Below are 16,958 nucleotides of genomic sequence, written 5' to 3'. Positions count from 1 at the left end.
GGGGGCACCATTTCCATCTTTTATTAACATATGGATTTTGGTGACCTCTCCTAATTCCTGTCATAGCTCTTCCCAGCCTGAGTGGGTCTAATCCAGGGGTCTGCAACCTGCAACTCTGGAGCCTCATGTGGCTCCCTGTGCCTTTGACAAAACAAATAAATGCTGGTTTTATTTTAACATTTTAAGTTTCATTTATCATTGTAGCATTGTCGTCTAACATGTGCGTCATAGCCTTCATCTACAGCTCAGCGCCAATTTTGCTGGTGGCTAGTCTCGAGTCTTCATAGGTTAGCTATGGGTGCCAAATCCAATAAATAAAAGTCTTTAAGGAAAACAGAATTTAACAGTTGTGACTCCAGACAGATTTTCTTTTACTTTTTCAGCCAAAAATGTTTCTTTTGATACTAAAGGTTGCTGAGCACAGGTCTAATCAGACACAGTAAGCAAAAACACCTGTTACAAAGTCTGAATGACCTATTTTCAAGCATATTTGACATCAAGCCTGTTTTTTCCCCATCAGCAAGTCAAAACACATAATTTGAGTTATCATGTCAGCATCAACATATTACTGCCTATTTTGACTTTGCACAATAACATGACTAATTAGTGGTTCACCTCCAATAACCACCTGGAGGTTAACAGTAAAACCCTGACATGAGCTTGGCTTCACATTTAGATGACAGAACTCGCAACATGTTTATATGTTGTTAACTAGAACAGTGGTCCTCAACCTGGGGACTGGGAACCCCAAGGGGGTCATAAAAACACCAACCTGATTTTTCAGGACGGTTGCAACTCAAAAAGGTTGAGAACCACCAAACTAGAAGAAAATGCAATAATCATTCCACTTCACAACCAAAGTCTTGTCTCACAGGGATACATATTGAAACTACAGTCTAACTACAGTCACTGTGTTTTAGTGGGTGGTATTTAAGACTCTAAAGTCAAATGTGAGTATGTACAGCAACCGCAGTTTATTGGACTGAATGCATTTTGCCATTACAGACAACACAAAGCAAAGAGTAAATATATCACTCAATGGACAGTTAGTGAAACAATCAATAAATCGTGTACAAAATGGAGAGTCTGGAATAGACATGATCTGTCTACTTTTCTTCTGAGAATAAAACGTAACTGATATCATCATCATCTACTTAAATCCGGTCACTCCAATAAGCGGACATGACAATATAATATTTTTACGTACAAATACAAAAAAGGGGGGAAAAGGGGTTTGGTCTCTTTCTCTTGTTTTTAAATAAACTCTGAAGAGTGCTGAGGAGCAGAGTGGTCAGGCGGGTCTCAATCATCTAGAAAGTCATCGTCGAGGTTAACGTCTGTGGTGTCGATGTCATCCAGCTCCATGTTGTCCAGGTCCACCTCCAGCTCGTCCAGAGTCTGCATAAAGACACACGCAGAGGATAATTATTATTCTCTTAAATGATCCAATTATAAACACACCAATCAAAATATTAAGACAGAAAAAAGACAAGTCTAACCTTATCTTTTTGTGAGACTGCAGGGATTTCCTCTTCCTCCTCCTCCTCCTCCTCCTCCTCCTCTTCTTCTTCCTCCTCTTTGCCCAATGCTGCAGGAGCAGCAGGTTCAGTCAGTGAAGAAGTCACAGCTGCTGCTACTGCAGCGACAGAAGCTGCTGGCACCAACTCCTCCTCGCTATCCAGTGTCTGCCAGAAAAAGTGAGTGGAATTAAATTTAAATACTAGTGAATTTTCTTTAACCTTTTCTTTAAATCCTACTTTTACAGTTTGGATTGGAGAGCGAGCTCAGGCACAACTAGGGTTACTATTAGATCAAAGAAAATGTTGGATACTGCAGACAAACCTTGGAGACAAGAGGAATGAAGGTTCCTTTGGGCTCGTATCCCTGAGCCTCCTCGAGAATATTCCTGTCTTCATTGAGCTGAAATATTTTGGAGTGAAAAATACATTAGAGAGGACTGAGATTCAATGATTAAAATTTTACCTCGCTACTACCTTATTTGTCCATTTAGAACACACACCGTGACAAGAGGATAATCTTTGGCAGGCCTAGTGGTGCCCAAGCAGCTCTCTCGGAGGTAATGCTCAGCTGCGAAGGCTTCTTTCAGCCCAGGGAACAGATTCTCGTACTCTGTAGGGTCTGCCAGGGACTCTGCCGCCTGCAATTAAGATACATTACAATGCGTCATGCCAAGAAGAAATATCCAGATGCTCGAACTCTTTTTCCCCTTTTAAAGAGAAAAATCTACAACTGATAAATAGAAATCTTTCGGTCCAGAAGTGCCAGAGGGAAACCATAGTCATATAAGCCAAATATGTCTCTCTCCAACCTTTTTTTAAAGTGCCTGAAACCTTTTGCTGCTGACCCTGTCCACAACAGTGGATTACTTAGCCTCCATGCTGTTGCCCCTCTCTGCTTCTCCAAACTGGGGACGTGCTGACCATCATCTACTTAAGCTAATACACTGACTGATCAGTACCTCATTTAACCTCACTTATAATATTCTGAACTATCCCTTTAACACCCCCCCCCCCCCCCAAAGGGGAATGTATAATTGCTTCTAATAAACAATAATCCTGACAAGAGAACTGACCTTCTGGTTGACCTTAGCCAGGTTCTCCCTCCACAATTTGACCACGCGGGACACCTGACTGGGCAGGTAAGTGCGAGCCAAGAAGGCAGCTTCAGGTAGTCGGTTTGTCCTGATCAGAAGCTCCAAACACTGATCAAGTCTGTAAAAAAAGACAATATGTCACACAGGTCGCCACGTATTCCATGCGATCAATACCTACCTAATCATTAAATCTATCCACTAACATTGCTGCCTTTCAATCTCTTATATCTGGTACTTACTTCCCCTGCAGGAAGTAGGTCATGAAGGCCACATTGTTCTTGCCATCCCTCTCTGCCCCCTCAGCCAGCTTGCCCACCATAGTGGCATTACCAGAGGCTGTGGCGAGAAGGAGCAGGCCACCGTAATCCTGGGCGTGGTGCAGGCACTCCTGGGCCAGGCCGAATTGGCACTTACTGATAGCCAGCTCCGCTAGCTGCTTCCACTTCTGCTCCGACTGCAGGGGTTAGAATGACAAATATTAGAAAGGTACCTCTGGCAAGTCTCTGCCAGTGTTTAAAGAAGGGGAAAAGATGTGAGTTTGCCTCAAAAACCAGCCAGCTAGTAAGCTCTTACCTCTGCCTCCACAGCCAGCTGGTAGGCGATCTTCAACTCTCCAAGCTGCAGTGCCAGCTCAAACCTGTGCTCTGGGTCTGTGGACACGGCCAACGCCTGCTGCTTGAAACCCTGAAGAGAGAAAGACACACAATCCATGAGCATGCTACAAGCACAAAGTGTACATTTGTCTTGGATTTAAGAAAAAAAAACCCATCAGAATGTCATTTAGTGATGACACAGCAACTTAACGCATCACTTTCAAATCTGGTACCAAAAAAGGAAATCAAGTCTTGCTGTATTTTCTTACCTGTTTCTCCAGGAAATGTGCCACCCTGGTTCGCTGCTCTTTGGGAATTGTGGGTAGCACCTTGTCAGCCATCCCAAAATCCCTCCTCATCACAGCAGTCTGGTACTCCAGGACGGAGACCAGCAGGGAGTAGCTGACAATGTTGAGCTCCTTGTCTCCCAAGTACAGTCGGTCATCTTTTGGTATGTAACCCAGCAGGTACATGGTTCTGTAGGGAGAGAGGGCAGCGGGTGTAAAAGATGAAGCGAGCAAACAAATCTTTAGAGCATAGCTGCTGTTTTTAGACTTTAAATACAACTGTGAATGGCTTACTGCATTACTGTTATAAACATAAAGTTTAAAAGTTTCTTGAGAGTTAAACACAGTGATCACAGTCTTCAAATACTAATACTAATTAGTAATACTAAATAACCATTTAAATTCAAGCTAATCCATCTGTATTTGTACCTGTCCAGGTGAGCAATGGTGACAATCTCTCCTCCTACATAGTAGTTGAGTCTGTTCACAGAGCTGGTGTAGATGAAGCAGTCTCCTACCCACAGTCCTGTCTTCACAATTTCCTGGATCTCTCCCTGGACCTGGAAATAAAAAATACCACACAAAGGTGATGAATGTAAGGTACAGATTTTAAGTCAAGAAAACACAAATATACTTACTAACTACTTACTATTAACTTTACTTATTTTCTCTGTTGTTATTAAGAAATATTATGGACATTTTCTCTGTGTTGTTGTCTGTGTTTCCATGCATCTATAATTGAGAATCTATCTTCTGTGGTCAGCTGTCGTTGTCTGTATGTTTGTTTTTGTTTGTGTAAATGGATGCGTTGTGACAAGTAAGTGTTACTAAGACAAAAACTAATTCCTTTCCTTGCATAATTACTGTTTTATTTATTAATGACAATCAATAAAAAACTCCTGAAAGCAAGAAAACACACTCCTAACAAGGGATGTGTGTGCATCCACACCCACCTCGAAGGCATCTTCAATACCATCCTCAGTCACTCCTTCATTGTTCTCTTGAGACGCAGCTACTTTATCTGCCATGTAACGCAGAATGAAGAAGGACTCCTCTGTAGCGATGCAGACCAGTTCACCAGAGTCTGACCAGAAGATCTGGACAAATTATGAACAAGAGGGAAAAAAATCAGAAGAAGACAATGACACACAAACAGAGAGTTATTGTTAAGGATCAAGATACATAATCTCAAAACTGCATTTGTAGTTACTTTGTTACACAAAAATCTAAACATCCAAATAATTTGGTCAACATTTTCAGACATATACAGCGATTAGAACCAAAATCAAAAATAAAAAGTAAGTCATTCTTACGTGTTTAGGCTGGATCTCGATGCGACGGATCAGCTCTGTGTTCTCCCAGTCATAAAATGCCAGGCCATTCACTGACCTCACCCCAAGCAGGAAACCTCCATAGATCCCTGCAGCGAAGAAAGGAAATGGATGCAGTGAGGAAGACGGTGGGAAATATCTACTTTTAACACCACAAGTCCACTTTACAACAACAGTGTTAACATTACCTTCAGCTCCAAAGTCAGGCTTAAAAGATTTCTTTTCTTTGAAGTTTTTGAAGATTTTGACGATACTGGTGCTTTCTCTGATGGCATATCTGTTATTAAAAAAAAAGAGAGATCATAGCAGTTAACTCTCAATTTTCTGTTACAGAGGTAGAGAGCAGGGGAGAATCTCACCCATTTCAAACAGCATACTTACTCAGATGAGTCATGTGCCCACACAAACTCCTGTGCTGAGCCAAAGCTCTTGTTCCTCAGAGCCATGGCAGTATAGATGATATATTCTCCGTCTCCACACACCACAACAAACCTGGTGAACACAACAATGCATAAATGAATGACAGGTCTTATTGTAAATTCACCTTTAATCTGGCTACCGAGAACAAAGTGGACACATACCTTCCATTAGGGTTATGCTGGATGGTCTGGGGGTAAATCTCACAGCTGCCCATGTCTTTGACAGCCAGTGGCAGCCTCTCTCCGTCCTTGATCTCAGCTTCACCCATGGCCTTCAGGTTGGCTTGCTGTATTTCACTGTGTTTAGCCCAGATGATCTTTCCATTAGTGTCCATAGACATGGCCGGTTCCTCCCGACCCACCTACACAGCAGAGGGTAAAAGATTTGTTTAGTTTAGTCTGGTCAAATTAATAACTTCAAATCAAGCCAAATTGTGCTGAAAGCTTTGTAGTGTGAATCTAAGTTTCTTTTAAAAAAATCAGGACAAAGCTACAAACCTTTACAAAGTAGCAAATCACAATATGAAATGGAAAAATTCCTCTAGCAGAGTTTATAAAACTCTAAATACACCCTACTTGTCTTACATATATTTTGGTTTCTATTTTTGAACTGTGAACCTAAATATTTCATTTAATGAACGGATCTGATTTGTATAATTTTGTTTCTTATATTTATTTGCATTCTATTTGCCTTATTATTTTTCTTTTTTTTTAAAGTTAAATTGTCATGTTATCATATTGTCGTGTGTCATGTGCTCACCTTGATAATGATGCTGCCTTCGTCATAGCCAAGCGCCACATTGTTGGAGCCCCTGAGGCCGCACACGCACCACACCCTCTCCATGCCATAGTTCAGGGTGCTCTCCAGGCGATAAGTGCTTGAGTGCCAGATACGAACAGTACCTACAGAGGAGGGAGGATGAAGAAATGATCATTTAAGCCATGAGATGTTTGTGTAAAGGGGCGAGAATGAGTGGGGATTCCTGCTCACCGTCCTCTGATCCAGTGATGATGATGGGCAGCTCCGGGTGGAAGCTGACACAAGAGACATTCTGGGCGTGGCCCTCCAGAGTCTGTACACAGGTCTTATTCTACAACACACAAAAGGAGACAGATGAAACATTTATATATACACATAATGCTAAAGGGTGTTCACAGAAACACACACATTCTTTCAACTGTCAACTCTTGTGCTAAGCTGTAATCTTTGACTTTTTATGAAACATAATGTCACAACAGACTTTCAGCAGAAAAGTAGCCTGTACCCTTCTTAAGTGCTTGTTAATTCCATGCTCAGTGTTCTGAGGCCCATTCTCACCTTCCTGTGAATGTAATGAATGAAAAGTTTTCTAACCTGGTAGTCCCAGATCTTGACTTGGCGGTCATCAGCCCCTGAGATAAGGTAGGGCTTGTCTCCTCCGCTGTAGTAGTCAATACAATTGACTCCTTTCTCATGACCCTCCAAAGTGAAATTAGGAGACGAAGAGCCCAGTTGCCAAACCTGAAATTACCCAGAGGACATGAAAGAGAATCACTGGATGAGACCTTGATTTACATGTATGTGTAAGGTAAGAAGGACCTTAATCAACAGCTGATGTACTGCAGTAGTGTCTTGGTTTCTGACAGTACTCAGCCAATGATAAGATAAAATTAGCAGCAATAAAAGTAACAAGCGATCTCTACCTTTATTGTCCTGTCCAGGGAAGCACTGGCAAACTGGTTGTTGTCCTTGGGGTTGATGACAATCTGCATGACATAGTGAGTGTGTCCCTCAAACACCTGGCTGCAGGACCACTTCTTTTCCCAGTCCCACAGTTTGATCAACATGTCATCTACAAAGAAACAGAAATCCATGAAAGTGTGTGAGCACAGAAGAATACACGAGTTTGAGGACAATGGTATAAAGACATATTGGGGTGCTGTGATGAATAAATTAGAAGGGTTTAGTATGCTACCAATCAAAACATGATAAGTTTAGTAGCGTACCACTGCTGGTGAGGATGTAGGGCTGTGTTGGATGGACAGCGATACATCGGATGTAGTCAGAGTGGGCCTCAAACATGTGGACCCGCTCCAAAGTGTTGTAGTTGAACACCCGGATCTGCATGTCATCCTGTGCAAGGAGATAAGAAAGGAGAGATTTTGTTTGAATAATGGCTAAATACATAGATCGATAGGTTTATAAATAAGCTTATACAATAAACCATGATTAACTGCTTCTCATAGCTGATACCAATAAGATAACTGATACTTTCAGATATTTGTATTTTATGAAGAAGTTCATAACCTGCAGTTTATGCATAGCTGACAGTAAGAAACAAACTAAGATGTAGTGACTTCCCAGATATACTTTGGATTATACTAAAAAATCAAATTAAATGCTTTGACATAATCTGTCAAATCCTTTCTTACTATAGCTGATATTTACTGGCATTATTTCATTATCAGAAAAATAATTAATATAACAAAATACTGATTTTACTGCGCATGCCTACATAACACTTCAACCACAACAAATCAGACACATTCAAAGTACTGACACACAAACTGCGAACATTTTACAACGTTTTTAATGAAAACCTCTCAATGATTTGAAATGACATCATGTCCTCTGCTATGTCAGTGTTTTCAGTGATGCAAAACAAACCCATTTTTTTAAAGCACTATAATCAAACACGTTTTTATCATTTCAGTTTATGTTCATTTTGCACATACATTCATATGAAACCTAAATGTCTTCTATCAAACATGGTTTTCATGATTCGAATTTTAAACACTAAGACAAATTGTCAGGTTGGTTCATTTTGAAACCAGCAATTGTTTCATCCCTGTTCCCAACTGAAACAGTTGGATGTAACTCACCGCTCCAGTGATGACCCAGTTCTTCCTTGCCACAAACTTCGAGGCTCTGACAGGGAGATCACATACTTCAAAAGTCTTGACGAGAGTCTGGAAAAAAAAAAAAGAACATTAGTGACTTGGTTATGGTTTGCTGCATCATCACTTATAAACTCCCATATTTAAGCACGGATGTTTAGCCATCAGTCTTTCTTTATTAAGCAGTGTAACTTTGTATGGATGATCTATCGATTTGTGATCATACCTGTGTTTCGTGGTTCCACACACAGACACTGCCGTTGTACAGACTGGCTAGCATCCATGGCTCAGTTGGGTGAAGGTCCACACTCTTCACTCGGTCAGACCTGGCTGTCAGCCTCCGCTTAATGTCCAGCCTCAGAGGCTGAGAAGACAAAGGACATCAGTGTCTTTTCCTTTACTGTTCAAACTCTTCATATGAGTTTCTTTAAATGGGAACTTAACGGTTCAGTGAAATCTCTGTAATGTCAATATAAAAACCCGGAATAGTAGGACAGGTAGTAAAGCCAAACTAACCGTTAGCATGCTAACATTGAGTCAAACACATTCCAGTGGTTCTGATAATCCTACACTTGAACGTCTTATAATATTTAATTCGACAACTGACTTAAAACAACTGTAATCACATACAAAACTCACAATCAGCCATGGTTGGAGATGTTAATAACCGTTAGCTACAAGCTTTCATGCTAACTCAAGCTAGTTAGCCGCTAAGCTATTTACAAGGATGCATTATTGTTTGACACAGCTGAAGGGCCCTTTTAAAAAATGAATCAGATGACATGTGTGGAAACAAAACGTAAGAGAATCTAATTTAAACGTCTCTTACCATGTTTTATCCCCGTGTTGTCGCAATAAGATCAGATAAATGTGTTGTGGACAAATGCAATCCGGGGTCCAAATGTTGCGATTTCAGTGAACGGAGCAGTGCATACTGACGTGGAATTTCCTGAAAGTCAATCTCGCGAGAGTTGCGCGTTGGAAGTGGTGACGTGACATGAAGGTCAGCTGAGACTGCGACAGGGGATGGACTGCCACGGTGACAGGAAAAGAAAACCTGCACAGTTTGTTGTTATTGGTGGTTACATGAAAAGTTCAGATGCCATTATAGCAAGAACATTTGGAAAATACAAATTTAACGAACTTAAGAACTTCAGAGAACTGAGCAAATACAGTTCAAATGAGGGATTAACATGTAGCCAACAAATACAACAATCTTAAAAAGTAAGAAAGCCAAATAAATAAATTGATTAATTACAATAAATGTAAATTAAATAAATTTAATATGTTGTCTGGGTCCAATTAAATGATACAACTGAGACATATTCACACAGAAAAAGGACTTTCCCATATCTAAAAATGTATCTAAATAAAGAGATAAATTTCAAGAATATAGTGAAATGCAGGGTGTTGAATGTGTTGTTATTATTGTTATTATTATTATTATTATTATTATTATTATTATTATTATTATTATTATTATTATGTCTGGTAGACTTGTTTCATTCACCAGCCAAAACAACAACAACAACATAAGAACAATTCTAATCCACTGAGTGGCTTATAAAATTTGTAAAATTTAAAAATTCACTAGCCATTTAGCCGGTGGGCAAAAGAAATATCTTTATGGTGTCATATTGTTGTTATGTATTTATGTGTTTGTTTGTTGTTACTTTACAAAACACCATGTACCCCTTCAACAGTACAGTCAAGAGTGAAGAGGAAAAAACACTTTGCACATGGTTTACGCACACAGTGTCACTTTAGAATATAAACAGAGATAAAATGTGTTGTTTTAAATAATCTAGTTTTGGGCTAAACGAGTAATCAGAGTATTATCAGAATCACAGTATCTATACCACAGGAGCTGCAGCGTTCTGATGAAGGTAAAATGTGCCACAACATACCAACATACCATTATACTGTAAATGAAGCATTGTGATGCTACAGAGACGCCCTGACCTACAAAATCTATTCTACAGATGCTTGTTTGGTACAGACCCAACAAAAATCACATCATTATTTTACCTTTTTTTCAGTGAAAATTAAATCCTGTCTTAAACTGTGAATATATTGCAATCACAAAATCTGCCAAAATATTTGCAATATGATTTTTCTTTTTGTTCATTATTCACCCCAATCTAGTTTGTTTAATGTTTGTTTATCAGTAACATTAACTTCTACAGATAAGGTTACACACTACTTTAGTATACGTTTGTATAAGTTATTTTGGTTTACTCTCATGTACTGAGTTAGTGAGCGAAAATAGTCTCATTTTACCTTTAATGTAGTACCAGTTTATCTCCAGCAGATGGCGATTGAAGCATTGTTTTATGAAAACCCCCCACTTTAGATTATGTCCTCTAAAAGCCAGTGAATTAGTCTTTTTTGCAAGGTGTGGCTGCACAGACCTGCTGATACACTCACTCAAGAACAAGTATGTTAAGATAATTACAGGTGTTTTACAAAGAAAAATACTGATTAGTCTGACTTTCATGCACGCCACCTTATGTAAAATAACATCACTACTCTGTCTAAAGGGCCTTTTACTTTTTCTGATGTTAGACCAACCGTAAACACACAACCTTACACTAAATTCATAATATTATTAATACACGACACAATATAATGTCTGAAAAGCACCTTTATTCATTTTGTTCACTAGTAGAAAAACATACTGTTACTAGGGAGCAAAGAAAGACCTTGTTAAATGAGCAAATGACAACAAAAACAGATATTGTGCCTTTTATTCTTTTCTCTTGAACACCTGAACACAGACTACATCTTCACACGTCAGCTCCTGTGAGAGGAAAACAAATCCGTTAATACCATTTAATTAGAAAGAAATTAGTAACCGTGTTAAAACTGTCCTTATACCATAATCAACAACCACATCCAGCCCATGTTCTGGTTCAGACACAAAATCTAATTATCATGACAGAAACCGTCAACCCACCAGGTAGAGTTTGTCTCCTTCGATCCAGTGTTTCCAGCCACGGTTGGCCTTCTCTCCTTTTTGTGTGCACACCAGCGTGTTCCCCTCCCAGGTCACCAGACTCTGCATGAAAACATGGAGTGCTTTTATTATTAAACAATTCATTTAATTCATAACTCTATCATGTATTCTAGTAGTAAAGTATTTCCCACCACTGCCCTCACTCTGATATGTAATTATCACTGAATGAAACAAGCTTCTTTTGTGGATTAATTCTATTTTCTCTCCTTTTTTGGCAGAAAATGTACCAAATTTATCAGTCAGTTGGGCTCTGTGGAGTCTCAGAAGTGAAATTTATCACTAATAAACTGTGTGATGCCTCAAATTTTAACGGTAATTGAGCATACAGTGACTATCAATACATAACAGCCAGTTTAATATAATGTAATGAACTCGATTAGACTGTAGAAAATACATTGCTTTATTTTTTCCATTACTTTCATTTATTTTATGGATTTAATTAAATGAATTTAATTTACTGTCACAACAACATTTCCCATTTTCCTTGTGGCTTGATGAACAAAAGTGTACGGATGAAATGACTGTTGGTATCTGATGCACCAGTGGCAAAAGTCATTTTGTGCAACAAAGCAGTCGGATGTCAGCGACATTATGAGAGGCTGAAGATGTAAACGAGATATTTGAGCCTCATTTTCTCTAGACTTCTGATCACCAGCACACCAATGTACACTGTAAAAAAAAAAATCATACAGGAGTTTAGTGGAATCAACAAATGTTTTCTCAACTTAATGTAAACATACAAGTTTTATTTATTCAAGTTAATTTAACTTAGAATGTCTAGTATTTATTTTCAGAATTTATAAACATTCTTTTAACTTAAAGTCCTCTGTCTTGCAATGATGAGTTGAATGAATGCACTGTGCAGAGTTCAAACCACTCCTCAATTTATGTTTCTAAAGAAACATATAAAACATTGCAGACTTCCCAGCATGCATTGTGTCTCCTGAGACACATATGACGAAAACTTGCTGCGTATCTCTGACACGCTTTGAGATAAGTCATGGTTGTTTGTTTTCACAATAATAAAAACACTGTGAGTAAAATTAAATAATAAATTACTGCTCATTTTCAGTCAACTTAAAAATTTAACACAGCCCAGACACTAATTTTTTTAAGTTCAAAAACCTTTTTTTTTTTTTTTTTTTTTGCAGTGTTGGTTGTGTCTGTTTTCAGCACTGATACCACAGACCAATCTTTGCCCTGGACACACTTAGATAACACTGCTCTCATGTTCATATAAGCAACAGAGAAAATGGATTCAAGGACTCCCTGTGTGTGAGGTCAGCCCACCTTGACGTTTCTGTTGTCCAGTCCCTTGGTGTACTCGTCAAACTCGACCCCTACAATGAATCCAAGCTCGTAGTTCCTCAGGGTGCTCAGAGTTTTGAAGTCAAACTTGTCTCCATCTTGGACCACCACTTTGGTCTGAGACAGGGAGATGGCAATTTTCCTTGTAGCAAAGTCGATATCTGAGACCAGAACAGAGAAACTTCATTATACATCTAGACGTATAGTTTTCAGAGCAGCTACATTGTAGTAAATAAACTGCCTCATCTACCCTACAGGGGTAGAAGTTTCACTCTCTTCTATTATATATTTTTTATTTGCTTACACATATACAAAAGATATAAATTAATGTATTCATAGACAATATAAAATCAGGTAGAGAGATGAAAAAAAAAATCAGAGAAGCTTGATTAGAGCGCTCTCCAGTTCTCAGATAGCCCTCCTGTTTTCTGTCAAGAGTCGAAAAAATAATGAAGTTGACTTCACATCATAGTTGAAATAAACAGATAAATTGATATAATGTACTTTATTGATTCCAAATTGGGAAATTCTTGTGTTCCAGCAGCAGATTATCCAGACATGGAAACAGTTAATACACTGTAAAAATAAAAAAATAATAATAATTTAGAGGAATCAACTAATCCTGTTCCAGTAACTAAATGTGAACATACAAGTCTTATCTAATCAAGTTAATTAAACTTAAGATGTGCAGTATTTATTTCTTGAACACTTCAGAACTCACAAACAGGAGTTCTTCTAACTTGAAAACCTTTGAAATGATGACTTAAATATAACAGAAAATCTAATTTATTAATAATGTTCATCTGTGTGTCTGAAGAGTTGTTGGTTCAGCTTATTGAGCATGTTTTCTGCAGCACAACTGAATTAATGTCAAGTTTATCTGAATAGAAAAGTTTTTTTTGTTTTGTTGCATTGCAAAATTTCCTGCAAAATTGTGAGGCAGTGCAGATTCTAACTTTTCAAGCTAAAACACATTATTTTTTACAGTGCACAGTAATATATGTAAAATGTGACAAGAGAGAAATATATATTAATGGAAAAATAACACAAGTAACAAAATAAATTTAAATATCTCAGTGCAAACTAGTAGAAAAAAGCTTTAGCATAAATATCAGAATATATGCACAAAAATATATTGCATTAGACATGTGTGCAAAGTTGTTTTTAGTGCTGTTTCTTTTTAATTACTAATAGAAATAGTTATTGTATAGTCAATAATCTGTGGTGAAATAACTGCTGCAGAAAATCCTTTTTGCGTTGGATTAAATTAAAAAGTAACACAAGGACAGAAACAGTCTCTTCACACAAAGATCAAGAGAGCATGAAATTGGATGCTTCTGTTACTCACTGAGCTCGACCAAGTCGTCACATCACCCCGTAACTCTACTTTAACAAAGACATCCCAGAGCAAAAGGAAAAGTTTCTTACTCAGCACTTTCAAATAATCCTCAAATTTGTCACTGGTTTCCAGTATCCACTTCCCATTGAAGTCTGCAGGCATGGTGGCAGCTGGTGACACTGAGGTGTGTGTGTGTGTGTGTGTGTGTGTGCGTGTGTGTGTGTGTGTAGACTTTAGACAGTGTGAGGAGAGGAGGGGGAAGGTGCAGGGAGTCCTGCTTTTATTTGAGTCTGGGGGCATGAGGGCAGAAAACTATTGATAAGTGAGTTTATAGCTGGAAGGGGATTGGCAGGGGCAGTTGTTTTGGAGGGGGAGGGGGAAGACTCACCCTTTTCTTTCAGCCTTTACACGCTCATTGGGGGACGCTGCGAAGGGCATGAGGGTGCCCACACACACACCACTACTCCCTCCCACATGCATGTGTGCTCACATACACATGAACAGACTGAAGTGATGGTCAGTGTACAATGTACAGACAGGAGCAGCTATTTTGTAACGTCTGCTAACAGTGTGTTCTCTTTATTTGCACTTTTCTCTTTTCCATCTTTACTTTTTCGATGGCAAACTCAAACACTAAACCAGAATACCTGAACTTTGAGCGTGAAGGTTAATAAAGTTCAACTGGTCTAGAAGTTAAAAAAAAAAAACAGCATGTGTGACATATTGTGGAAATATAACAAATAATTTCTGAAATGTGGCTTATTTTTTCCCCCTCAAAAATAAAAAAGTTCCACTAAACTTAAAACTGAAGTCTGAAGTTTTTCTTCTTGGTCCTACAGTTGAATGTTTGAGCTTCACTGTGATTTTAAGGGGCGGACCTACAAGTCTGATTCATGACATCACAGCTACAGTCATTCCTGGTGCAATTTGCAAATTATACAAAAAAGTGCGATGTAGAAACTTGAAGTGCGGTAGGTAAGACCTGCTGTTCAGTAGGAAAACCTTAGAAATTAGCCCAATTTGCATACAACTGTGACTTTATCTGGATTTTAATGTGGAAATTATACTTTTTTAGGGGGAGATAAAACCCCAAATCAGGCATGCATTATTTTCCCAAACAGATTATAAATTAAATATTCTTATTTCAAAAGTTTTAATCCTTGATATTTTCTTAAAATCTAATCCAAGTTTGATACTATTTTTGGATAGCGTTTATTTTGCTTTAGACATTCAATTTGTTTACACTTATTGATTATCTTTCTATATAGTAGTCATCAGTGGCCATCTGCCAGTCTGCCACTGAGAATCCAGCACACCGCTCGATGCCACTAAATCCTCCTGATCTTTATCACCTGCTCTCTGATTAATACCACCTGTGGTTTGCAATCAAGATGTCTGCAATTGAATACCATAAATTTCCCTGGAAATTTAATATGATCACGATTCCACATCAACAACTGCTCCCTATCCTCTCCTTAAAACGCCTCTTTGAGCTGCTTAAATGAGGACTGACCTGCTCTGGTCCAAAAATCAAACACACAATATGAGTGTGTGTGTGTGTGTGTGTGTGTGTGTGTGTGTGTGTTGAGCTACTTTTTGTTTCTCCAACATTGTCTATTCTGGGGTTTTCTAGGCTCCAGAGTCACTTGTGGCTCTTTTTGCCCCTCTCAAGTGGCTCCCTGTGGCTTTGACAAAAAATGATATGGAAATGAATAACAGTTACTATTTTTGAACATTTTACATTTCATTTGTCCTTATTGTAGCACTGAAGAGATTCTTACATTCTCCATTTCGAAATATGTGTAGCCTATAGACAAAATGTTTTAATACTTACCTTCATCAGGCAAGTGAAGGTCTGTGTATCGCAAATTAGACAGTGTCTAATTTGACAGGAGTCATTTTGCAATTTTTTGGTCTCTCCTCTCCTCTCTCCTACACACCTGTCTCATCTAATTTCTTTGTTCTAAGTATTTTGTCAAGTAAAATTTGCATCATAGCTTACATCTATGGCTTGGCATCTTCTCCTGTAAATATTGCCGGTGGCCGGTCTTGAGTCTCTCCTGGCTAGTTATGGATGTCAAATCCACAAAAAAGCAAATGTGTGCAAGTAAAGGTTGCAGAGAACCCGGGTCTATATGATGGTTATCCATGACTGAGTCTGCCATTCCCAGACTAAAGAGCTTTTCCTGCTCCCAGTGATCGATAAATGGGTGGGACTTGGATCACTCTGGATTTTGTTATTTCCTGTTTTATTTTGAAATGCTAACCTTTTGTGTCGTTGCAGTTTCCTGTGTTTTCCCGCCTTTCATCTGCCACACCTGCTGCCACTTACACACCTGCTCCTGATTATCCCCTTGGGCAGCCCTGTGTATATATTCCCACCAGCTCTTCATGTCTCTGGCAGGTTGTCTTTGTTCCTCTGTGACCTAGCTTTCTCGCATTTTCTGTGTTGGTTTCCCTGGATTTTGAACTTTGCCTGTTTTTGGATTTATTTTTGCCTACTCCCTGTCAGATTTGTTCGCCTTTTTGGACTCCTTGTTTGTGTTTAACCTGTTTGGATTCAAATAAGGGCTGTTTTCCTCTGCCTCCCGTGTGTTCTCCGCATCTGAGTGTGAGTTTTTACCAGAACTGTTACACAGTGTGTAACACAGTATGTGTGCTGAAGATTTCGAGTTTCCATGTCAGACTTCCATAAGTTGCATATTGAACCATGATTGGCTTGCTAGTTATGATGTCACAAAATCACGATCTTAAGTAGCATATCAGATTTAAGCAAAGAGAAACTTTCCCCCTCAACAAATAAAAGCGAAAACAACTCCAAGTGCACGTACATCATTTGTTGAAGCGAAGGTCAAACACCCATGTTAAGTTACAATAACACATTTTTGAGCAGAGGGGGGCTTTAAAATTAAAAGTCCAGGAAAATCCTCTCCTGTATGGAGCCGTTCACATGACTTTCAGCCAGACGTTGCCTGCACTTAGTAGAAACGTTTTATTGAGAATAAATGCAAATGCATAATTTACTCTGGCGCCAGACTCTGTTTCGACCCCTCTCTGGGAGCATAATTTTTTTAACCAGCCAAAGCAAGAGCAAGGAGAGATCAATAACGGCCCCCCGGGGAACCATAAATAAACAGGGCCTGCAGGTAGATGCTGGGGTGGCGGTGGGGTGTG

General features: G+C 38.9%; 2 protein-coding genes across 2 annotated transcripts; both read right to left on the bottom strand.

Annotated features, from left to right (window-relative positions):
- Positions 1 to 951: 951 nt before the first annotated feature.
- copb2 (COPI coat complex subunit beta 2) lies at positions 952 to 9,105 on the bottom strand. Its single transcript, XM_084732209.1, has 22 exons — positions 8,951 to 9,105; positions 8,348 to 8,485; positions 8,107 to 8,193; positions 7,231 to 7,357; positions 6,928 to 7,076; positions 6,599 to 6,745; positions 6,236 to 6,335; positions 6,005 to 6,147; positions 5,407 to 5,606; positions 5,207 to 5,317; positions 5,014 to 5,102; positions 4,808 to 4,914; positions 4,448 to 4,591; positions 3,924 to 4,054; positions 3,477 to 3,684; positions 3,188 to 3,298; positions 2,854 to 3,068; positions 2,594 to 2,732; positions 2,021 to 2,158; positions 1,843 to 1,920; positions 1,500 to 1,685; positions 952 to 1,398 (listed from the first exon to the last, which is right to left on the bottom strand). The coding sequence occupies exons 1-22, from the start codon at positions 8,951 to 8,953 to the stop codon at positions 1,303 to 1,305; spliced, it is 2,847 nt and encodes a 948-aa protein (XP_084588335.1). The 5' UTR covers positions 8,954 to 9,105; the 3' UTR covers positions 952 to 1,302.
- Positions 9,106 to 10,747: 1,642 nt separating this feature from the next.
- On the bottom strand, positions 10,748 to 14,038 carry LOC146317477 (retinol-binding protein 2-like). The gene is made up of 4 exons (XM_084733254.1): positions 13,874 to 14,038; positions 12,428 to 12,606; positions 11,078 to 11,179; positions 10,748 to 10,921 (listed from the first exon to the last, which is right to left on the bottom strand). Exons 1-4 carry the CDS (start codon positions 13,944 to 13,946, stop codon positions 10,868 to 10,870), a joined length of 408 nt encoding a protein of 135 aa, XP_084589380.1. The 5' UTR covers positions 13,947 to 14,038; the 3' UTR covers positions 10,748 to 10,867.
- Between the last annotated feature and the right edge of the window lie 2,920 nt (positions 14,039 to 16,958).

Source organism: Lutjanus erythropterus, chromosome 12 (genome assembly GCF_056507025.1).
Source record: "Lutjanus erythropterus isolate fLutEry1 chromosome 12, fLutEry1.hap2, whole genome shotgun sequence".
Taxonomy (NCBI): Eukaryota; Metazoa; Chordata; class Actinopteri; order Lutjaniformes; family Lutjanidae; genus Lutjanus; species Lutjanus erythropterus.
Note: the sequence above shows the minus strand (reverse complement) of the source record. Positions and strands in the feature narration are given on the sequence as shown.